The 25,280-nt window shown below is 38.4% G+C and overlaps 1 protein-coding gene across 2 annotated transcripts in view; it reads left to right on the top strand.

Annotated features, from left to right (window-relative positions):
- The window catches only part of LOC142338241 (uncharacterized), a 70,471-nt gene that overhangs the window by 28,586 nt on the left and 16,605 nt on the right, over positions 1-25,280 (top strand). For both annotated transcript variants that reach the window (XM_075387918.1, XM_075387910.1), the window contains exon 2: positions 4,233-4,650. In XM_075387918.1, the coding sequence (XP_075244033.1) occupies positions 4,233-4,650 (418 nt within the window). The remainder of the gene's footprint in view (positions 1-4,232; positions 4,651-25,280) is intronic.

Genomic DNA, 25,280 nt, shown 5'->3' with positions numbered 1-25,280 from the left:
ATTTCATTTCTAATGGTTTTCATTATCTCGAAATTAATTGTTTTAAAAAAAAATGAGCGAATCTTTCAACTTTACTGTTTTTATTCTTTATTGTGTAATTGTTACCAAGCCTTTTTTTTACTACTCCCTTATCTTTTCTGGTGAATCACAAGTTAGTTTGTTTAATATCAGTTTTATCTGACGGTATTTTGACTTTGTTATTAAGTTTTGTTTTTTAAAACGGACATGAAGTTTTTGATGTAATTAATTTTTGTTGTTGCTCTTGTTTGATTTTGCTGTTCGTCTTGACTCGCTTTCTTAATATTTGAACATCTCATCAACCTAATGCGCCATTTTTACTCCACCACAGTTATTTGCTTAGGAGAATTTCTTTTCGTTCATACACGAATTTTTTTTTAAATACTTGAATTTTTGGGTTTTTTTTCTATGTTCCTCATTTGTTAGACAATTAAGCCAAAATTGTGGATGAGCGGGGTCGGAACCTTATGTGCGATTGCACTTTACCGAGTCGCCTTGTTGTATATGTTTATGGGAAGCCAAAGCTTTTTTGACAGAAATATCATTTCAATTTAGTTCGATCCTTTCTCTTTCAATCCTGAGCTATGATAAATGATGCTGCTCAGCGTTTTTGGGTTTCCTTCTACCTGTTTGATAGTTGGAGCGGTTGTTAGGGAATAACTGACGCTTCGAGTTCCTTTCGGAATTTCTCCGTCTGTTCTTTTATTTTGAAAAGATTTTTGTTGCGACCATTTGACGTCCTGCGCACTCTTCATATCAGCTTTTGTTCTCTCATGTATGCATTTTTCTTACTGAATTGCGTGCGTGATCTTACTAACTCTTATTTGAACGAGTTTTTGTTCGTTCCCGTGATTGTTTTTGATCACACCTTACTTATCTCACTCTCTAAAACGACTTTCCTTACTTTCGATGAGTTTTCCGTACTTTGAAGGCCTCAGTCTCTAAAACGACTTTCCTTACTTTCGATGAGTTTTCCGTACTTTGAAGGCGATAAGGTCAACTGATTTGTCAGTCTAATTGAAGTTTATTGGAGAACATCACAACGATAAAATTTTTGCCAGTAGATTTCTTTCAGAATTTTTTATAAGTAGCTTCATTAAAAGAAGAGTACATTAAAAGAAGAAGTTTTCCTATTTTGAATTGCTCTCAAAGGATCTCAAAGGAAGTTTGTAGCAATTAGTTTAGTCTTGCTTGTCCTTTTTGTCTTAAGAAACTGGATAAGCAGGGCAAAGCCAGAGGGCATTAAGTCACAGATCAGTCCTTTTCGAGCCTTACAAATCTCTAAATAATCGATACACTGAAACGACACGCCACACCCCCAACAGCACTCCACACCCCCCCCCCCCCCGAACTCGAGCAAACGGTGAAGGCGTAAACTCACTGTGGAAAGGGAAAGTTGGATGCTCCTTCCCTTTTTGCCCTACCGTTTTTGCCCTCCACTCACATTTTTGTCGCCCCAAAGCCAACCCCGCCCAGTCATTTAAAAGATATGAGTCATTCAAGAGACAACGGAAGTTAGTCGGTTGTTCTGAATTTTTGTTCCGAGCCTTCTTTGGGGGGGGGGGAACTATATACTCAAATGGGTTTTTTTTGTTCAGACAATTTTGGCTGATCGATATATTCATCGTAGAGAGTTTTGTCTGGTATCATTAGACAGCTTGTCCAGCGTAGAATATGGAATTAAAAAGATTTTTTTGATTTTCGTTTTTTACAGGGAGTTATCGAGGTTTAAACTTTTGAGAAAATACAGTGAATTCCGTTGATTTTATTCACATTTTCCGGAATTTTTGGCTAAAATTTTGCCAAATTTGCTAAAATTTGTTAAAATTTTTCACGGAAGTGTTGTTGACTCTCATTTTTAAGGACAAAAAATATTGTTGACTATTTTTTTAAATTTTTTTTGTCAAAAATTCTGGGTAAATAGTTGAAAATTTAAACTTTTTCATCAAAAACAGCACGAAATAAGTTTCTTTAATCCACTTTGATTAAATTTGCAGGAAGTGCACACCCAAACCTCACTGACACGATCTTTTTAGACTGCAGAGGGGACCTTTTTACTTCAAGTTCCGTTGAGAGTGCTCTGTAATTAACACTTTGCCGTTTGTTGCTAACTTCACTCGTTGATTGTTATAAACGCAGCATTCATTTTTAATTTCTTAACTGGCAATAAATCTATATCTATAACATTCGAACAATTTAGTATTCTTAATGGACGAAAAGCATTAGCATGGCTATATTTGGACCAATCTAGGACTGTTACAATCCAAAAATAATTCAGATTAATCAGTCGGTCTTTTTTATAAATAAATTTCGATTTTTTAAAATTATTTAAACAACAGAACATTTCAAATCAAAGCTCGCTAGTGATAGGTCCAATTGGCTTCCTAATTAGCTCCAAATTAATGTATCTGGTGTATTGCTTGAAAGCTTTTGGTTGTTTCGACTTTTAAAAATCTGTGATTTTTAAATAAATAATGGCTTATCGAAGTTTGCCTCCATTTTTCTCTTAATTTGGTCAACTTGTAGCTTATTATCAGCAATGAAAGAATGCCTATTCTTTCCACTGATTTCAAGTTCAATGCTTATTGTGGTTTTACGCCTTAAATTACGGTTTTCTGGCTTTGATACTACTAGATTTAACCTTTTGTTTATTTTAAGGTATTTGCACATTTTTCACGTTTTCTAGTTTTGTCACATTATTACATTATTGATAGTTCATATATCACGTTATTGGTGTCCAAAATCGGGCATAATCGATATTAAAATCCTTAAAGCTATAGATTATGGTTTTAACGGCTTCGACAATACTTTCTTGAAGAATTTAATTGAATTTTTTAATTTTGTCTTTAACTCTCGTTTTTACTTTGTCTTCTTACTCGTATGAAATTTCCTGTACAATGATCCGGGTTCATTGTCTTTTCTTGGAAGAATAGATGGGCGGATATTCTGATATTAGAAGATAGCTGATGGCTTTCTTGACTTTGAAAACAATTGTTTTCCTTTTGTCTGTTCGTTGCCTAGTCTCGTTAATTACAGGCCAAATAGGACATTATTAGTGTCAAGGGAAGTTGTCAAAAGGCATTGGCGGGTGTTTCACAAAAAAAGTAAATTAGTTTTTGATTTTTGTTATATTTGACCTTCTTTTGTAGACTTAAGACCGTAAGACATATTGTGGATAATTGCAGGTCTCAAGGGCTTCATTGGAAGAATAAACGAACCTATTTGTTTATTTCATTTTGTAATTAATGGCTTTCATGTCTTTGGAAATAATTAAAAAAAAAACTTTACGTACTAGTTTTACTTAATTTGCTTTTTCTTCTTCTTTGTCTACTTGTTACCTAGTTTCATTAATGAGAAGTGACATAATACATTATCGGTTTTTTTCAGAAGGAGCAATCGAACATATTTTGAGGGTCAAAATATGGCTTTACGGCTTCGAAAGCGCTTTCTGGCAAGTTTTAATTGATTTTTTGTTTGTTGTTTATTTGTTGTTCTTTTTTTAACCGCATAAAAAATTGAATACTGACAGTTCTTAATTACCTTCTATAGAAGCATTGTGAATCGTAAACCTATAGGATATTTTATTTGATTTCTAATGGTTTTCATTACTTTGAAATTAATTGTTTTAAAAAAAGTAAGCGAATTTTTCAACTTTACTGCTTTTGTTCTTTTTTGTCTAATTGTTACCAAGCCTTATTATGGACTGGTCCCATATCTTTTCTGGTGAGTTACAAGTTTTTTGTTTAGTTTCAGTTTTATCTGACGGTATTTTGACTTTGTTATTAAGTTTTGTTTTTTAAGACGGACATAAAGTTTTGATGTAATTAATGTTTGTTGTTGTTTGATTTTGCTTTTCGTCTTGACTCGATTTCTTAATAATGGCTGATCTCATCAACCTAATGCGGCTTTTTTTTACTCCATTGAGGGTTTTCTCCATCCACAGGGTTTCCTATCTGTTCCTCATTTGGTGAAATTTCTGCCTAAAATGCGGATGAGTGGGGTCGGAACTTTATGTGCAAACGCACATTACCGAGCCTCCTTGTTTAATATGCTTTTGGTTATGCAAGACCTAATTCGCCTGCTTTATTCTCTTTTCGAAATCAGGAATGACATAGCATGTGTACATAACAGAGATTGGGTGTATCGATAAGGATTCTTTATGCTTAATTAAAAAATCTCGATTGATGTTAGGGACTAAGACATTCATGTTTCAGGCTGATTTCGGGAAATATCAGGCGAACCAGAGACAGCGATATTTGAAAGAGACCAGCTCTGGTCGTATTGTTCCTATTGCTGAAGTGAAATTGCTATTTGGATGCTACGGTGACTTTCTTGACAAAGTTATTTGTTATTGGAGTGAATTTGAAGACTGGTCAATCCTCAAATCTCAGCTGAAATACTTGAGACGGGCTCAGTCGCTATCGCAATATGGTGTGCATTATTTTGAAGGTATAAATAAAAACAAATCGAAAGTTCACCTTGGAGTTACAGTGAACGATTTGCGAGTGTTTCCAATTGATTCAAAGAAGAGCCCAAAAGCTATTTTGGAATGGGAACACATTGGCTCTCTCCAAGTGAATAATAGCAAGTTTATCATCAAGTGTGTGAGACGCAGAGCCGCTTACTCCAACGGTAACTAATTTAGCATAATTGATTAAATGTGATAACAAACACCAGACATCTCCAGGGGAGACATTATTTCTGCTGATTTCATTACGGCTCAGCTCAATTGATAAACTTGATACTGATAGTTGAACTTTTCTGCAGTAACAGTTGATATACGTAATGCCTGGGCATTGGGTGGTCAGCGATATTGAAGAAATTCATAAGCGAAATTGAGATTATGAAAGGAAATTGGTTAGGTAAAACTACTGATGTAGAAGGGATTATCTTCCCTACTGTTCATAAAGGTAGAAAACTAAATACGACGTCGTCCGGAACTTTCAAGTGTCATCTGTCCTCTGTCTGCAGCTACGAGTTGTGCATATTTGAGCTTCCATTTTTGAATAAAAGCCATGTTTTTTTTGCAAAATATTTTCTCTTGACTCAGGACTATTAAAGGTTGCAAAATATTTCAGCGTGACAAACAATGTATAAGCAATCAACCTCACAAAAAAATTCAATATAGACATAACTCTGATAAAAGTTTTACGAACACTTTATTGATGCAAATTTTTGCACTGCAACGGAATACCTTGTTGGTATATGCACCAAAGTTCGCTTTAGTGCCAATGAATTTATTCGAAAGATTAAACTCGAGGAATCATTAGATCGTTATATTTACGTACTGAACTCAGAATGAAGTAATGACAATTACAGAGAACCTTCGATTTATTCCAATTCCAGATAAGGAGGCTCGGTAATGTGCAATCGCACGTGATGTTCGGACCTATCTTATTCACCAATTTTGATATCAAAAAATGGTTTCCGCAATCTTTGGATAATAGCAAACTGAGATAAGTATCTCTGCACCTTTAAGAAATCAACGTCAAGAAAATGTCGAAAATTGTTGCAGTAAGCAGTTACAGAAAGGTAACGCTTTTCTTTTAGCTCATGTTTCAAGAACCGAAGAAAAAAGATAAGCTTTGTAAAAAAAATGCTTAATCTTTCCAAATAGCGATTCCTAACAATTATTTCTCTGGAGTGTCCTTCTCCAAAGCTCAATCTTTAATTGTTCTGGAGATGTAGAAAATATTGAATGTAGAATTTTATATTTAGACTAGGTTAATAAGAAATAGCTGATGAAAACGCAGTCATCTTCGCTGGAAATGGTCTCAAGTTCCCAAATATCTCCACTCTCTGACTCCGTCGATGACTCTTCGAAATAGGAAGACTAGCTGGTAAGCCTGTCGGTAGACTCCAGCCTTAGCGGATCAATGCTCTCTGCGTTAACACTCGGCTGGAAGGAACTAGATCTATCTTCCTTCTCTGCAATTCCACCGGAATTGGCCGACCAATCCTTCGATAGGAAGCCCCTCAGCTCGTGCTATGGGCCACTTCCCTCCTCCAGAAGGACAAATCCACCGTCTTCCCTCAACTCCACTATCAGATAATGGGTGGACACCCGAATCATTCTGGTTCGTAGCGTCAGTCCCAACGTAGAGGATTTCCGCACTCATTTCTCTTCATCCTCAAACTCATCTGGGTGGTAGTCGGGGATCTCCGCGTACATAGTTAGATTATGAACGTGTATTGACTGTTTTAAGGCTTCTTTTTAACTTTCTGATGTCAAAGTTAACTGAACTTGACGTTTAGATAAAGAGAGCCAAAATGATTTGTCTACTTTTGATTTTCTCATCCTCTACACATTTTATCCTTTCCTCGGTCTTTTACACTGGTTTCCTTCTTTTTGAATCTCATTATTCTTTAGTGATTGCACGCAGAACAATCAAACACAAAGCTGAATAGAGCTGGTTAATTTTCAACAAAAATGAACAGAAATCACTTCGTTGAACAAACAACGCGTGCTTATTTTGAATTCTACTGTATTAATATCTCGTTGTTCAAAGCTCTTATTTTAAACAGCTCCTTTCATCTATCACAACTAACCAAATTCGAATGACCATAACCAACTATCACGTTCCGGAGTTAGAAACTTTGGTTGGCGAGGTATGTTCTTATATCCAAATTCATCTGGAGAGTCGCAAATTATAAGAGTTTACTATTGTAATTGACCCTTCCTCGACTGATAGTTTAATGTGTAACACATATGAGACTTTCTCACCCTGATTGAAGGCCTAATTAATTCGGGCCAGTTGAATAGCTCGTTGGCCGTCAGAAGCTTACTAGATGATCTGAGACCACGAGCTGTGTTCCCCAACCGAAGAAAGGAATAGTCGTTATTCACCTCCCTCCTGTATTCAAACCTCCTATTCGAAGCTTACTTCCGCTTTTATTCTGGTGGCCTTACTTATCTATACGTATCTTATTTTCTTAAAGTATTTTAGTTTCTCTTACTATTGTTCATCGATCAACTTAACGGTTGGGAAAATTTCGAGAGGTTGGGATTTAAAATAAAGATCATAAGGATCTTGTATATACAAGTAACACTACATAAAAAAGTATTTACAATGAAGCGCAGTTCTATACTCATTCTGCCTAGTAATTGAGAGGGGGTTTGTAAGAACTCTTTGAGTCACCATGCGAGTTCCTTATATTAATTAGTATCAGTTACTGCATTGGTGGGGGGTTTGTCTTAGGCTAGCGCTTCAGCTCTTTTAATCTATATACAATGAAAATCGAAAGTAACGCTCTGATTAGACATTAGATTGAAAGAGCATTTAAAGCCTACCGCATAGAAAATCGAAGTCAGGGTACTTAAAGTCAAAGTGTGCAGGTTAAAGTCTGAGTTCATGAATATTATTAACTAGTACATGAAACCGGTTGCTTCCCATAACTCTCCACCCCGCAATTGTTCACCAGGTGAGAAGGACTTCTCCAGGGGCAGCGACACTCTCTTCAGTCTCATACCCATTCCCATGCTTGAGTCACGTTTTGGGGTCTCTGACATCGCCGCCGGTGAGGTAACCGCCTCGTTCTGTTCGAAGATCGAGTTGAATCTGGGTGAAGCTCCAAAAGACTGTTAAATGCCAGGTTGACCGGTGTCAAACCTGGATGACAAGTCAGAACTGTCATCCCGGGGTATCCTCGACCAAGGAATCTTCGTTTGTCGACGGAAAAGTCTCTTATACAAAGTTGCAGGGTTCTTTACACAAGATCGACAGAAAAGATACGGCATCGAGGTCAAGACTATCTGGTAAAAACCATAACACGACATTGACTGGTTGACTACGATATGCACTCCAATGGAAAGGCATGTGTTGGTTGATGATTCCTCCGGCGAAAGGACGAGATATCCGCTTCATACTGTCCTCATCAACAACTTCGTCGGGGAGTTCGATCATGTTGAGTCTTAGAACCTCTAGCATTTCTCCATGAGCCTGATCGCGAAAAGCATTGGGGAGGAGCTCTGCTCCAAATTTTTTGAATTCCACTTTCCTCAGCTTAGCAAATAGGGTGCGCAGCAACGGGTGTCGCGGGATATTGATCACCATTCTACTGCTGTACTAACATGTCGCGGGGTCCGGGTACAGAATTAGAGTTCCGCTGGGGTTCTCAAATCGTCCATCGCATGGTGGCCGGAGCAAACAGCTGCGACATCCAGGAACGGGATAACCCGTCTGCTTCAACCCATGTGTGAAATTGAAGAACTTGTAGGCGGATGACCTGGCCGTAACCAAGTAGTCGAATCGTCGAAGTAGTCCGCAGTCGGCTCTTCCTGTAGTACTACTACTTCTTGCGGGCACAGCGTCAAAGCAGCAGCTGGTAGATTGAAAAACAAGCTGGATAGACAAGTGGCTTCACTCGTTCGGGACATTGAGATTGTTTTCAGACACACAGACGGTTAGTTCCCACACAGTGCGAATTAAGTTTCTCTTCCGACACTTCCGCGAAATGGTCTCTCCTATTCGAAACTAGAAGGTGAGACTTTCGGAACAAATATTGGGTTGCTTTAACTCCATCGTCATTAGGTTGTGGTAGCGCCACAGCTCGGTAGACATGGTACAATCCGCTGATGTGATGAAGAGGGATATTCACGAGTACATTAATTTCGTGGTCGTTATCACCGTAGAATCCTCTAGTTCATATCCGTAGTAGGTCATATGCTCGGATCGAGGTATGGCTTCCCGCATCCTGTCCAGTTTCAAACCATCAAGGACCTTCCGCAACACTTTTGGCAGAATCAGGGTATCTGGAATTAGTCACCTTGTCAATGAAGACAAAGCATCGTCCAAAATGTATCCAAAATTGTGCAACCCAATTTTGAAAGCGATGAGTTCCTCACGCAGTGCGTTCAAAGCTTTTGAGTAATTCAGCTTTGCCGTTGAAAAGCTTGACGCCTCCTGGTAGGAATCGTGACGTTTCGAGCTGACGCATAGCCGCTGGCCGTCCAAAGCTCCGTCGGTTTCCTCCAGCAACCGGTTCATCGCATCTCGGATCATTTGGAAGTTCGCGTTCGCATCGTGGGAAACCATTTGCAACTGGTTCTGGGTCTTGTTAAGTGAATGTCCAAGTAAATGAATTCGCTCCCCAGTTTCCAAAGTTTTTGTCCTGACAGCTTTGTCAAGAAACTCTGCCTCTCGTCCTAGCTCGTCAATTGCCTTTCTTCCGCCACAAAATCCAAAAATTGAGCAGTGAAATAATCCCTGCTTGAGGACCGGGGCTAAAACGATGGTGGCCGTGGCGCCAATCAACAGTGGTTTCACCCATCGTCGTTACCTACTCTGAGTGTGTAAAGAACCATTGATGAACGTTTCGGCCCGTATCTTCATTTCCACTAGCACCCGAGCTATGTCGTCCACTTCATATTCTATACCTTTGAGTGCTATATAGCTGATATTGATATAGCTCTGCGTCAGTTCCTTGTTCCCACAAGTTCGCTGTTTCCAGTAGCCATTCCATCGCTCCGCAAACTTGAATTGAAATTCTTGAAAGGCAAAGTCTTGTTGATAGCCGGAATAATAGGGAAAGGGTATCGAGACCCAAGTCAACTCCATGGCACTAGCTATAATTTTTGGCATCTCCGTTGTGAACGCCGCTCCCGCCATATGGTTGAAAGAGATACTGTCCAACTTTCTTGCTTCCTTCGACCCCATCAGCGCAATCGAAATCAGAATGAGGTTGAAAGTCGACATTGTCCAGTTGAATGAATCCTAAACAGCCCGTCGTTAGTAAGAGTCGATAACTAAAAAGCGTTGCGTTAAATTGTTAGTAGTTGGCAGTGTCTTCTTCCATTTCTACTAGTTATTCGTCAATGCCCGGTCGAATGACTGGAGAGACTACTAATACCTCCCTAGTTTCGGAAACACCGGTTGGCTGATCCTGTACTAGTTGCTCTGATTCATGAACAGGTGGCTCTGCTGGTGCCTCGTCTGAAGCTACTGGTGTTTCCGGCCTGTTACTATCCGTTGGAACTTCCTACGGTATCCCGTCTGGTTCGGGTACAGCTTGTTCGCGAAACAGTTCCTTCAAGTTCGGCACATCGTCATCGACCCGTTCGTTTTATCTCCTTCTCTGTACAATGCGTCGCATACTGGCATGCTGATGTGGGGCGTACGCTGGGTTCTCCCCACTCGACTCGATCTACGCTTGGATTTTCCAAACAACCTTTGGATCTGCGAGCCGTAGTTCTCTTCTTTTCCTTTGGGTTCCAAACATCGCCTACCTCAAGTACGGTTTGAGCATATTGTGTAGTGTCCTCCATTTTGCCATTTGATTTGGTTTCGCTACTTTGTAATTAACCTACGATGTTCGTTCTAAAACTACATTAGGACCTTTCCACGGTAGGAAGAACTTCCGAGACTTTGCTTTATGCTTTGAGTAAACCCACACTTTATCCTGTTTTTCATTTGGTTTCCCATAGACTTTGTTGTACTGATCTTTTTGCCTCCGCTGGTTTACCCCTAGCGATTCTCTAGCTGATGCATGAGCCTCCCTGAATAAACGTGACAAATCCTCCGCAAAGCTGTCCCTTGTTAGTTTGTCGTCATGCGGCTTTGGGTTGAACAAGTCTGGGGTACTGGCATTCTTGTCCTTAGACAAGGATGTAGGGAGTTGCTTGTGTTGTCCTGTGAATTGTGGTGTCGTAAATTAAACTTACATAGGGTAACAGTTTATCCCATGGTCGAAGATTGTCCGCACAATACTTCGAGATCACGTCGGTAACCACCCGGTTATGGCTCTCAACTTTCCCGTTGCCTTGAGGTTGATATGGCGAGGTCCTGATTTTATCAATTTTCAACAGCCTGCAAACCTCAAACATGAGCTCACTGCCGAAGTTCTTTCCTTGATGGTTGTGGAGTACGTCGGGTACACCAAATCGCAAAACCCAGTTTTCCTCAATCTCTTTTGCTACATCAGGTGCTTCGGAGCACTACAGTGGGACACTGACCACATACTTCGAGAACAAATATGTCATTACTTATATGTGCTTGGCTCGCGTTTCGTTGACCATCGTAACTAGACCCAGGATATCTGCTGCAACCGTGTGAAATCGTATTCCAACTTTAAATGGTTCAAGTCCTATCCTCTTCCTCCCGGTTGTAGTCCTAGCTGCACATGGTAGACACCAAGCAAGCTTCTTTTCAACATCCTGTCTCATTTGTGGCCACCAGAAACGTTGGCGGATTCTCCTTAACGTCTTCTCAACAGCAAAATGCCTCCACTGACTGGGGATGCGTGCAACTGATCTAGAATTTCCCTCCGGCCCACTACTGGAACAACGATTTGGAGGATTGGGGGTTTTCCATCCCAGCAATACCACGGCTGGTAGATAATGACTTTCCTCACAGTGAGTTCGTTCCACCTAGACCAATATGCCAACACTTAGACATATAGGGTCTATGCTGCACTGCTTCCTCTCGCGTCACTTATCTGGAACCAAAGCTCTCAAGATCTCTTCCAGGATTGTAGGGAAGCCACAGGAAAACCCTGCTAATAGATTTGTCCTCCTGCTGCATCAGGCGTCTATCTACTCCAAATTACTGCTTGACCCGAGTCAAAATACATCTTTCTCTGAGTCGGCGCCTCTGCCCTCTTCTTCTCCACAGTATACCCGTGTTCTTGCCAAAGCCACTTCGAGGGACACAGGCTCAGGACAACTATCAATCAATCTTTCTCTCTCTCTCTCTCTCTCTCTCTCTCTCTCTCTCTCTCTCCAGGAGTCCAGTTCAGTTCTTCTGACGTTCGCCTTAATAGACCATCAGCATTGCCATGTTGAGATTCCCTGCTCTGTGCACAAAATTGAACTCAATTTCCTGAAATTTCTGAATCATCTGGAATGTCATCCCGTCCGCATCCTGTCGAAACATCCAACTTAAGCTTTCGTTGTCAGCTCTTAGGACGAATGGAACGCCCAACAGATATTGTCGGTACCACTTCAGGGCTTGTATAACCGCCAAAGCCTCTTTTGGTGGTCGAGTACATCATCTCCGTCCTGCTTAATACTCGTGACGAAAAAACCAGGGTTCGATCCGCTCCATTGATTTTGTTGGAAAGCACGGCCCCAATGCTTACATTACTGGTATCAGTGTCTACAATGAATGGGCCCGAATAGTCTGGGTACTGGAGAACGGGGGCAGTTATTAGCTCTAATCTCAACTGGTCAAAAGATACTTGCTGAGCTGGGCTCCAATCAAATCGCGCACTCTTCTTAGTCAAATCGTGCAAGGGTTTGTGATGCTCGCAAAGTTCTTGATGAATCTTCGGTAGTAAGTAGGAGCTCCAATAAAGGACCGGAAATCTCTGTCTTAGGAACGGGCCATTCCTTAACTTTTGACGTCTTCTCGGGGTCGGGGGAAGTCCCATCCACTCCGATGACGTGACCTAGGTACTAGGTACACCGCTTGCCTCTGGAAAAGCTGATACTTCTTCGGCTTCAATTTCAAATTAACATTACGTAGCGTCACGAACACTGAGATGCTGTAGGTGATCCTCTGCCGTCTTGCTATAGGTGAGGACATCGTCGAGAAAGATGAGGTTAGTTTGGTAGAGGCTCCGCTGGAATAGCTCATTCTTAAGTCGTTGAAAGGTTGCGGGCGCATTGGACAGGTCAATTGGCATTCGGACATACTCATACAAACCTCCGTCGGGTCACAAAAGCGATCTTATGTCTATGTTCGGCGGCTACAGGGACTTGCCAATATCCACTCTCCTGATCTACGGAAGAGAAAAATGTATTTACCCTCAAAGCATCAAACACTTGGTCTTGGTTAGGCATCGGGTAGGCATCCGTCAGAGTGACATCATTCAGTTTTCTATAATCCACACAGAACCTCCAGCGCACGTCTTTCTTTTAGTATAATTGGCGCACTATATGGACTTCTTGATGGCTGTATCACTCCTCTAACATTTTTCTAGTTTCCTGAAAGATCGTTATCCTAGCTGGTGAGATTTGGTGTGGTGGTACCTTGATAGGCTTACTACCCCCTGTTTCAATTCGATGCTCGACCACATCGGTAGATCCCAGCTCGGAATCATCCAAGGCAAACTCGTCTCTGTATTTGATGACAAGGTCTTGCAGTGCTATCCAATGATCTCGTACCTTTGGGGCACATTTCCAAATCTGCTCGGCTTCCTGTTGAGGTGAACTCAGAGGAACAGTAAACTCGCCAGCATGCATTCTGAACTGAATTTAGACATGAGTTTTGTTGACTTCTAGTCACCCCTTCTGCTAAGGTATCCTCTTCCTCCTCTCCGTTGGGTCCTAAGTTGTCATCGTTCTCGTCATCGTCGTAGTAGATACTCCCAGAGGCCATCATAACCTCTACTTGGTCTCTTTTAGCAACTTTTTCCAGGATCTGGTTGACAGCTTCCTTTTCGGCTTCATGTGTCGGCTTCGCGTTACCATTCTGCAATCTTCCCCACCGTTATCCACTGTCCAAGGGTACAATAGCTGACTCCACTGGGGCGGTCCACAACTGGCTGGTCTGCAAATCGGTTACACAGTTATATTTTTGTAGGTCCCTGGGTCCGAGAATCATTTCCGTTTTCAGTCCATCAATTATAAGGACTTCGCACTCGTCATCAATGCCCCCGATTTTGAGATGAATTGTTGCTGATCCTGTAACTTTTACATACCGACCATCACCTGCCTCTAGGAGTCCACGGTATCGACTCAGTCTTCTCGGTTCCTTAAGTTGGTCAATTGTGGAAGACCTTATCATATTGGTGGAAGCTCCTGTATCTCTATTGGAGTCCCATTCACTTCCCCCCGTAACTGTAATGCTTCCTGTTCGTGTGTCCGGTTTCCCCTTCGCTGCAACTTTAGGTTTGAGAAACTGTGGTTCCGGAAGTTTGTTGACTGCTTCTGCATTGTTTAAAGTGTTACGGTTATTAGTCGCATGTTGTTTGTTTTCGGCCGGGATAAAACCTTCTTCCCTAAATCCCTGGAGACTCCCGCCCCCTCTTAGTTTAAATGGTTCTGTTAGGGATCATTGCATTCCCGTGCGTAGTGTCCCATCTTAGAGCAATTGTAGCAGCGGATTCCTTGCTTTGAGGTCCCGGACTGTTTTCTATCAGTGTTGGCAAAGTTCTGGCCGTAGCGACTGTTTTCGGGGTACGGATTGAACAATCGGCGCGGGTTTCCGTCCTGATTTCCCGTTGTTTTTTGGCGGTCTGGGGATTACCGAGTTGACAAATTTACACTTCATTTGTGACGGTCCCTTTGATCATGTCTACTTGGTTCTTCACTTGTTTCTTCATCTCGTCCAGTTCGACCTTCATCATGTCGGGTTCCATTTGTCCACTTACAGCTTGAACATGTCTTTCAACACGTTGGTCTGACTGTTGAAGGTACTTGGTGTTTGCCAACGGTCTGCGCTGCCTTAGTCTAGATCCTGGGCTGATGGCATCGATGATCGCATCATTGAACGTGTTGGGGTCCCCCCGAAAACGCAATTCCTGTATCTCTAGTTCAAACAACCCATCATTGAACTGCTCTCGGTCCATGTTATCCCTCGTAACTGCATTCATTGTGGAATTGGCATTTTCTCCAAGCGACCTCACGCGTCTGGAGAACTCTCGAATGTCCTCTTTCTCGCCCTGGTCCAAGTTCTTGAACTCTGTTCTTGCTGTCCTCGGATTCCTGTAGGGTGAGATCCTCGGGTCCAAGTTCGTCATCATTCTTGCCAGAGTGGGAGCGTTCTAGTTCATTGCTTACTTGTGAACACAGGACTTCTTCGTCTTGAACTGAGCTCGGATTACTCTTCTTGCTCAAATTCGTTTAAGTGTACCTGCAGAAAACTAGCTCACCCAGGAGCGCCACTGTAGAATTTCTCATTTAGACTAGGTTAATAGTCGGGGAGACACTACCACCCGAAATCCTAACACGAAATGTTTTTTTTTGGTTGAAAGGTTTTCTTCAAAGTTTATTTAGAATGCCCCCGGTTTGCTCTGCCTCCGGCTTAGAATCAAATCAACTGAACAAAACTAAATTGATATAATTCGATAGAATAATTCAAAAAATTCAGGAATAAATCAATTCGGTTTTAAGCAACGAAAATTAATTCAAAGTACTAAATTGGAAATTCTCTAAAGATCGCAATCTCTCTAAATCAAACTGAATAAGCAAAGTTGTCTACTCTAATATCAGCCTCATGAATCTCTCGTTCTTGGCTCTCGATATTCTTTACGAAAGTCTTTCTTCTATTAAGAAGAACCAACTTTACTCGACAACTATTCTCTCTCTCATTTTGTTACTCAAGTTGAACTCTACGATGTCAGTTATTTTGAGCTTTCTATAACTCCGCTGCCACAGCAAGCATGGTATTTTACTCTTCCTTAACAACTATTCGAATCACCGCATATTGTAACGAGTGAACAACAACTTGGTTCAAACCGCTGCTATGAACTACAGCAAATGTGCCGCCCTTACGCAAAGTTTGTTATGACTTCAAAAGAACAATTGAATGTCCTGAACGCCTTCTTGATACATTGCTGACTTCTATTCAAGCTATTCAAACTAGAACAATAGCAGTGTAAGACTTATGGCGCTACCGATTAATCAATCGGTCAAACTATGAACTCAAGAACTTAAGCCTTTTTTGGAAGTTTTAAAGTCTCCTCAATGGTATCTATAAAACAAATTCCCCAAAAGTAAACACAATGGAACTTACCTCGAGTGTGTACTTGCTCCCTACCAAGTTTCATCACACTGAGGTAAATACCGGATGATAAACAACTGTTATAAATTCGGTCCCCCTCAGAAAATCATTATTGCCCCTGCTCAACTTCTGCGTCCTCCCGTTTTTGTTCGCAATATATGCTATTCGCGGAATAGCGTTGAATCGCAAGCCAACATCCGTACTAACAATTTGTAGGAAACCGATTTTTGACATTCAAACTCTATCACTTCCAATTGCTACACTTTTGTGAGAAAAGTAGGATTTCTCAAATTCTACATTGAATTTATACGAAAATAAATGCAAACTAAAAACAGCAAAATGGAAGTATAAGTGATTACATATAATGAGCCGCCATTTTGACGAAGGTATACCAATTTTGTGACCTGCAATAAGAAACTCCACCCTACGTGTTGCTAAAAATGAAACAAAACGATAAAGTAAACAATTAATTTTATGTTAAAATTGTTCACACACGATATTTTTTTCGTCGGACAAACTGCAGATAAGTATTTCGGTAATTAGATTCTTAAAGATAATCAGAGATTGTCGTATTGAAGTATTGAATTACTACCGCTCGCTACAAATAAATTGCTTTTGAGGGACTGATCAATGCTGATATGACATTATATAGCTTGACAGAATAAGTATATATATAATGAATAGCCGCCCTCAGCTTCTCATCTGGCTATTATAGCACTCCTATTTCTTTTTTACTTCGTCGAAGAAAATTTTTAGCTTTGCCTTGGTTCGTAGCTTGTTCAGCATTTTGTGTGAAATATTTTAACTTCTCTAGGCTAGCTTCATTCTTCCTCATTCTGCTCAAAGTGCTTTTAAATAGCCGTTGCTCGGCAAAGCAATCAAAAGTTAACAGAATCATTATTAACAAACGAAATCAGAATGGAAACGGGGATAAACCCATAATGCCCAATTTGGGATGCCCGCTACTTGAACGTTGTTCTTATAAGTCTGAGTTAACATCTCTAATGAGTTTTAGCATTGATAGTACCCCCTCCCCCTCCTGTTGCGCTGAACCCCCCCTCTCCCAATGTAAGTTTCTCTGAGCCTCAGCTGGGTACTACCGATGCCAACACGCTTGCCGGTCGTTTGAGAGCAATTCGACCGACGTTAGTCAGTAATGTTAATTGTGTTTATTGATGTCATTAGATTCTTTGAATAATTAATAACGAGTTTTGATTGGCCAGTAATTGAAAAAATCTAACTGCCTTTGTTGCCTTAGTTATTTTTAAGGTCGGAAGTTGATCGCACTTTTGACAGTCTGATAGTTTAATGAACAGAGCGTAAGGTCAACAGTAAAGAGAAACATCAAAAACAGATCAATTTAAACAGTATGACTTGTTTATAAGTACTAAAAACGGATCGACAGATTTAACATTGATTGACAGGATATGACATTTTCGAGTGTTCTTCTTACTTAACGATAACAAGCAGTAAATATAATTTTTTCAGAAATGTTTAAATTGCTTCAAGTGAAAAAAATAAATTTTCTTTGTATGTGCATGGACGAATTTTGTGTCATTATATTCAGTTAACCAGAATTGCCCATCTGTGCAGCATGCTACTTACTAGAAAAAACTCATAGATAACAATTATTCAAGAAAACATATCTACATTTAATAAGAGATCTTTTCCAATTGTTCTTCTTTTTCCTATTCTAGACACAAATGTCTGAGAACCTAACAAGGCAAGTGTCTTTTTAAAATTGGTAAATCTTAAATAATAGGTTTAATCTAAATGGGTCTATTATAAATTTGTATTTTCTAGTATTTTCTTAGAATTGTTTTTTTTTCAGTTTTTGTATTTAGTCTGCATCTTTCTGAAATTGTCTTTAACTGGTCGTATAACAATTTGTCCAATTGTAGTTCATTCAAGTTTTCCGTTGTTTTAGTCGTCACGAGGAGAAAAGTTTATAATACTTAAATCGTTGATTAATAGCCACGAAGCGATAGCTGAGGCTATTCTTGGCCTTCTCTTGGTTTTTTACAATTCAAAGAATCTGAATTGTATTGGGGCGCTGTCTTTTTTTTAAGATCTGTTCACACATTTTTATAAATTTTGAAGTCAGATTGGAGTAGTGCTTTGGTCAAGCCGAAACAGGAAGTGGAGTGAGAAAGCGAGTGGTTTTGCGGCGTGAAATTTTCTCTCTCTAATTTTGAAGTAGAGTGAGAAAATGATGTTTGAACAAAAATTTGCTTTCTCGCTTGTAGTTTTTTTTGTTCACATGCGGAAATTTCTCTTTGATTTTTACTTTGAAATTTCTCGACTGAGAAAGACGGCAGACTCTCATTGCTGAAGTGAGTGTCTGCGGTCGTGAAACGATTATAAAAGCGCATTATGCAATATGTTATGAATGAAATTGATGCTAATAAAGATTCAAAATGATGATAATTTACTTATCATGCAAGGTTTTTCTGTTTTAATTGTTTTAGGAAAGAGATCTGCCGAGAAACTTCTGTTAATTTCAGTAAACGTTGTTTATTCTACGTTATTGGAGTTCAATTGGTCTTTCAATGACAAAGAATCATATTGTTGCTGGATCATGCGTGAGCCCAGAAATATTCTCGGCTTAGCAAGATTGCTGAGCAAAATTACCCAAGCATGACTTTTATAGCTGCAAAGCTGTAAGCTGAGCGGAGCTATATTGCGGTGCTCTTGGTTTTTTACAATTCAAAGAATTTTTACAATTCAAAGAATTTGAATTGTATTGGGGCGCTGTCGTTTTTTTTAAGATCTGTCCACACATTTTCATCATTTTTGAAGTCAAATTTTTGTAGTGATTTTGGTCACGCCAAAACAGGAAATGGCGAAAAAGCGAGTGGTTTTGCGGCGTGAATTTTTTTCGCTCTAATTTTAAAGAAGAGTGAGAAAACGAACGGTGTTTGAACAAAAATTGGGTTTCTCGCTTGTAGTTTTTTTGTTCACATGCGGAAATTTCTTTTTGATTTTTACTGTTTTATCAAGTTTCTGGATCATTTTTTTTCTAAATGGTTTTTCCAATACATTCACAGCCCTTCTAGGCCTAGTTTTTGTTTGAATTAATTTTTCTTTTCTCGCTAGTGGTTTTTTGTGTTTACATGCTGCACTTTGACATTGATTTTCTGTTTTTTCTTATTTTTTATCTGATTTTTAAAAAAAATGATTTTCTCATTTAATTCATAGTCCGTTCTAGGTCTAGTTTTTTTGTTTAGTCAATGAAAAATTCTTTGAATTGTACGTCAGGACTTGTCCTGCTATGTTTTGTTCATTCGCGTGATTAAATTTTGGTCACACTTAACTTACCTCACTCTCAAAAATGACTTCCTCACTTTGAAATTGACCTTTATTTACTTTAATTCTAAGAGATAAGATCAAATGGGTATGTGTCACTCTAAATGAAGGCTATTTGAGAGCAGCAGCTAATAGAGACAGCAAAAACTTATACAGATTTTTAACCAAATATAACATAACAGCCTTAAATGAAAAGACGAATTTTTTGGTCTGCCTTTTTTTTACTGTTTTTTGAGACTACAGATCTACGAACCTATTGCGACTAGTTTCTGGCAATCTGCCTGCTATGTTTTTTAAGATGTTATGGTATGGCAAATATCAATCTATAGCCAAATTTTTTCATCGGATTGAACAAATCTACATAATGTTTCCATAAAGATTGATTCCCTTTGTTAACCGTCCATATCTGAGGTCACTTCGTTTTATTGAGATTAAGTTCTACCAATCTGATTTCAATTGGTTTGTAAGTATGAAATCAGCCGGTGTTGTGGTTTGCTCAATCCTGTCTATCAAATGGAGTTCCGTTTGTTCAAATTTTGTCTTTGATTTCTTGAGACTAATGGCGTCATATTGGGTGTTTTTGTTCATTTCTGAATGGAAATTTTATTGTTATCATGCTATGACCATATGTGGTGCATAATTGAAGAATAATTTCAAAGAAAAAAGGGTCTGCCTCGTTGTATTTAGCATTGAATGGTCTTTTGCGTTCAAATGGCTCTTACTATATAAAGTACCTCAAGGCAATTTTGTTGTGGATTGTTACATCTTTGTACTGGATAATTTTTACAGTTTAATTAGCTAAGTCTAGATAAGAAACAAGGAGGCTCGTTAATGTGCGTCCGCACATGATGTTCCGACCTCAGCTCATCGACATTGACTTAATTGTCAACCAAATGAAGAGATAATCGAATAGAGATTTGAGTTTAAAAAATCTTTACATACCCAAACTACTAATTGAATTACATGATGTTATGCCTCATTACAGCGCTCACAAGATCTGCCATTAAAAAGACTACGAGAAAAAATAAACAACAAAATCAGCGCAAACAAAAATTTCGCGGCAAAAACTCTATATCTAAATTGAAAAGCACCTAGTAACAACGCAAAAATGCAATCAGATAAAACCTTAGCTACACAAACTTATTTTTTCTTAACTACGCGGCAGATATGATTTTTCCTTAATGGGACAAGGTGAAATGTTGTCAAAAAGAAATAATGAGGCAAAACTCAAAAATCAATCAACATTTTAAAAAAACGTCTCATAACTTCAAACGACTTCAAACCCTTAGCCTTTAACAAAGTAATTTTTTAAAAACTTGCTATAATTCATTACAAAAGGGCTTGTATTTGCTCAGACTAAGCCATAGAAACGAACTAAAGTTGTAGAAAAACTAAAAAAAAAGCATAAACGAATTGCGAAAACATAAATTATTGAAGCCATTAAAATCATTAGCTTTTTTCTGAATATTGTTTCTCTTATTTCAATTGTTAAGTTCACTAAATCAGCTATAATTTTGCTGAACTATTCACTCGGAACTTATTTGAAACTCTTTGGGATCTATTATTACGCGAATATGCTAAAAAACCGAAAAAGATAATTTTTAAAGTAAAATTTTCTCTTTTCAATTTTTTTGCATAGCAAGGTAATGCTTCTCTTTTTTAAAAATTTGACTTAAAAAAATCAACAAATATTAACAATTATATAAAAACCACGAAATTTTTGAAAAAAAAACACGAGATATCAACGCCATTAATTCCAATAGCTTTCAACGTAAACCCATAAAAAGTCTATAGGCTAAGAGTCATGCCTCGATGGGAAGACTATGTTGTTTGTCATTCATAAGTCATCAATTAAACATCACAATAAGTCTTATGATAATATAAACAACAACAAATACAGGCAAAAACCAAAATTTCAATAGAAAGGTGCGAGAAGAAAGTTGCGAAGCCATTTAAACCATAAGCTTTTCCCTGAAAACCTCCTCTGTGATCTATTGAACAACTTCTCTAAGCAAATGGGAACTATCAGTGTTACGATAATGTTATAAGAATTCAAAAGGAACCAAAATAATGAAAATAGTATCAAAAAATAAAAAAAAAATTATGATAACTCGTGGCATGGAAGTCATAAAACCAATAGTTAGAAGTTAAAATCGCTATCCAAACTAATTTTGTTTGAAGTTCCAAACAATTTTCAGTAGAAAGGAAGGAGGTCCTGTGATTACTGAAAATGACTTACAGTTCAAAAAATTATGTTTCAGGCCGGTTAGTTTTCAAAAAAATATTGAAAAATTAATATTAATGTCTTACAGCCATTAGCTGTCTACTCAAAGCACTAGATAGGTACACCTAATGCTCATTAGGAAGACTATTGCACTTTTAGTCAACGAGTCTATGACATAGGTCTACTAAAATTTTGTAGAATCTCGAAAAGAATTCAAAATTTCGTTAGAAATTACGGAAACTCAGAGTAGAAGCTAAAAGAAAACAAGAGCGATTCCTAGAAAACGTCTTTTTTGTTCATTGGGCTTCATTTGACTGTAAGTGAGATTCGCCATTAACGGAATCTCTATTTGAAAAGTGACTTTAAAAACCAAAAAAATGCAAAAAGTTTTCTAAAAAACAGCTGCCAAATAGAATTCCGTTTTTTTTATAGTAAACTTACCCATGAGACGGAAACTAGCATTTTCTTCAATTAAGAATGCAAAATTGTTCCTTTTATTTGCGTGAAATGTAATCATGAATTAATATTTTTACAGCAAAAATCTTAATTTGAAGTTTTTCTTAATTTACAAGAGAATGTGATCAGAAACAACGCAATTTAGCGAAATATTCGCCTAAATTTAAGCCTCGATAACTCTTCGAAGAGTACGAAATTTGAAAAAATCTTTTTACTTCCCAATTCTACGCTGGACGAGCGTTTTAATGATACCACTCACATTTCTCTACGATGAATATATCGATCGGCCAAAATTGTCTGAACAAAAAAACCCATTTGAGTATATAGTTCCTCCCCCAACAAGTGGGGTCGGAACAAAGACACCGAAGCAAAGCAAACATCACTACTGAACTGTTTAATGAGTTCGACCATTTTTCATTTCGATTGCGGCAAATTTTTTTGAAAACAAAAACTGAAGTGAGTTGTGAATGATCACGGTTATTGTTCCTATTAGATTGGATACGTTTCTAAACTGGGAATAGAGCAAGCAATTTTTGTCATTTAATCCAATATTTACCAGATATGCTCACGCCCCTCAATTAAGCTATCGGTTATGGAGAGACTATCAAAAGTAGGTAATAGTGGAACGTGTTTGGTTTGTCTAGGAAGTTATCTGAAAGATCGCCTACAAAAAGTTAAATTGGGAAATGATTCATCAATATATATTAAAGTGAGCAATGGAAATCTCAAGGTTTGGTCTTTGGACCGCTTATCTTTTTATTTTATGTTAATGATATCCATTTTGTTCTTACTAACTCAGTGCCTTAATTATTCGCTGATGATGCGAGGGTACTTTCTTCGGACAAGAAAACTTAAGGGGCTCGGAAGTTAGTGCGTCTCTTAGTAATCTGAAGCAATGATTCGAAAAAGACTATCTCTCGGTTAACCTGGAAAAATCTAAAGCTATGTGGATCCCTGATAAAAGTGACACTAGATTTCTAAACATCACTGAATTACAACGAACGATTGTATATAAATATTATGGCATAGCAAGTGACAATTAATTTTCTTCCACAACACACATGGATGAGTTAACAAGAAGTTTGTGCGGACTGACAGATGAAATACAACATAACTGTTCAATAAAATATTTATTACTGCGGTGACAAAGTTTTCAACAGTAAAATCACAGCAAAACTCGAATATGGACTTATGTACTAATCAATCGGTAAAAACAAATTGGCACCCCTGCTGAAGACTCAGAAAAAGTTAATCAGTCTTTTTATTTTGAAAAGTTTCGGGACTTCGTTCATGATATCTTTTTTAAATTTCATATATGAACAAGCTATGAGCTTTGAGACAACTTCTTTTTTGAATTGAAAGCTGTAACCAATGTCCATTAAATTGGTTTTCCAAGCGGTCTTCTACAATTGGAACCAGATGCTCATTCCCGGGTCGAGGTTTTTGGGTAAATTTTCGTAAGAAATGCGGTGAATGCGGTGAATTTTTGTAAGAAATGCGGTGATTGCGGTGAATGCGGTGAAAAAAAATAATTCACCGCTTTTCACCGCATTTCTTACGAAAATTCACCACCAAATTCACCGCATTTCTTACAAAAATTCACCGCATAGACTGTTATGGCAAATTAATGTAAGAAATGCGGTGAATGCGGTGAAAAAAATAATTCACCACATTTCACCGCATTTCTTACAAAAATTCACCGCATTTGCTTTCCAACGTTTACTCAATATGATTTAAATTCACGAGAAATGCCAAGGTAATAAGTGACAGTTGGGGCAGTGGAGTAAGCAGCTGAAGACATGCAGGAGGTCAGAGGATCGAACCCGTGTGGGAACGATTCTTTTTAGTAAGAATACTGAGAACGCGGTGAAAAAAAATAATTCACCGCGATTCACCGCATTCACCGCAAAAAGATGTAAGAAATACGCGGTGAAAATTATTTTTTTTCACCGCATTTCTTGCGAAAATTCACCACCAAACCTCGACCCGGGTTATGAAACGAAGACAAATGAAAAACTTGTATTGCATCGGTAAATGCAAAGCGAAGAAAATGCAGTTTTTGCTATGAAATAGGCAAACAGGACGCTTAATTATTTTTTTACTAATGATCTGATAGCACCAGATTACAGCTCAGACTACGGCAGGCATTTAGTGGTACTGTTGTTGTGTCGTCATCAGGCATTTGTAAACTTTATGCGAAACTTAATAATGTAAAGAAAGGCTTTGAAGATATTTGTTTTTGCCTACTTAAGCCGCAGCTAGCCGCCGCCAGTCGTTTGAGAGTATTTTGCCCGACCTTACTCGTCTTTGTATGTTACTGCTGTGAAGAAGGGAATTTCTCAAAGTTGCTTCGACTGTATTTGATGTTGATGTCTATTCTTTCGAAGATCTTTGGCGAATTTCCTCAAAGTTGCTTCGACTGTATTTGATGTTGATGTCTATTCTTTCGAAGATCTTTGGCGAATTTCCTCTGCTGAGTTTGTATTATATAGAATTGACTAAGACATTAAATATATATAGGTCTGAAATATAGGTCTGATATATGAAAATTTGCTAGATGGTCAAGATCAAAATGCGACAATTCTGAGCTGCTCAGTCTTTTCATTTCTTGGCCTTTTCTAGAAAACGGTTGTTCCTAGCTTCACTCATTTTAAGATTAGCAGAGACTGGCCTGAAATGAGTACTTCACAAACTCAAATTGTTTTAGTTGTAAGACAATTTGAGCTCACGAGGTTGGTGTTTAGGTTTGGGAATATTTTGCTCAATCAAAAGGTTTTCCAACTGATTCTGGTTTATATAGACGTAAATCAATAATTGATTTTATATTAAGCTTGCGTAATTTGGATTATTTCAAACCGGAGAATGCAAAGATTGTCCCAATTTCAGGTTCCGCGTTTTTTAAAAATTTTGTTAGTGCCTAATTTATTTTTGCCCTTTTTTCAATCGATTGCTGTCTAAGAAAACAAATATTTTAATATTTTCGAAACCTCGATTTATTTAAGCATTTTGTGCCACTGGATGTTAGTGGTTGTTGAAGTCGATATATTGTTCTTGTTAACACCTCTGCAATAATTTGATTTACATCGTTGCTCAGAATATTTTTTGTTTGTATATTTGTTTGTTTGAGAGCGGAAGAAAATTTGAATGGCCCTTATAGCCATATAATAAGAACAAGCTTTGCCTTGATTTCTGAGTTTGTATTTTGATAGTTCCTCTAGCGAAGATTTCTGTGTTCCTTCAGCGCTCCTCGCATTTAACTGTTCAAGCATAAGATAGAGAATTTTTTTTTTGCTTTTTCCTGGAGCTTATGGTTGCGAGGTAGTTAGGTTGGTACAACTGAACAAGATGGTAGTGAGTTTTGGTACATGGCTATGACATTTGCAATTATTTGTCATAATAGTATTTTGCATTAGTTTGTATGCTCTATCGTTTTTGCGTCCGGCTTATTTGATAATTCGCTGTCAGAAACAGGGTAAACTGATAAAGCCTATGAGCATTAAGGAGTTTTAAGATTTAATAGTTTCTAAGGTTAATGTTTACCGAATTTGGTGAGTAGACATAAATGCATTAGCAATGGGGGCAATTTAGATATATTCAGATTGCCTCTCTGAAAC

This window comes from Convolutriloba macropyga, chromosome 1, assembly GCF_964194025.1.
Source record: "Convolutriloba macropyga chromosome 1, txConMacr16.3, whole genome shotgun sequence".
NCBI classification, from domain to species: Eukaryota; Metazoa; Xenacoelomorpha; order Acoela; family Convolutidae; genus Convolutriloba; species Convolutriloba macropyga.
The sequence above is the reverse complement of the archived record's forward strand: the minus strand, read 5'-3'. Positions and strand labels throughout refer to the sequence as shown.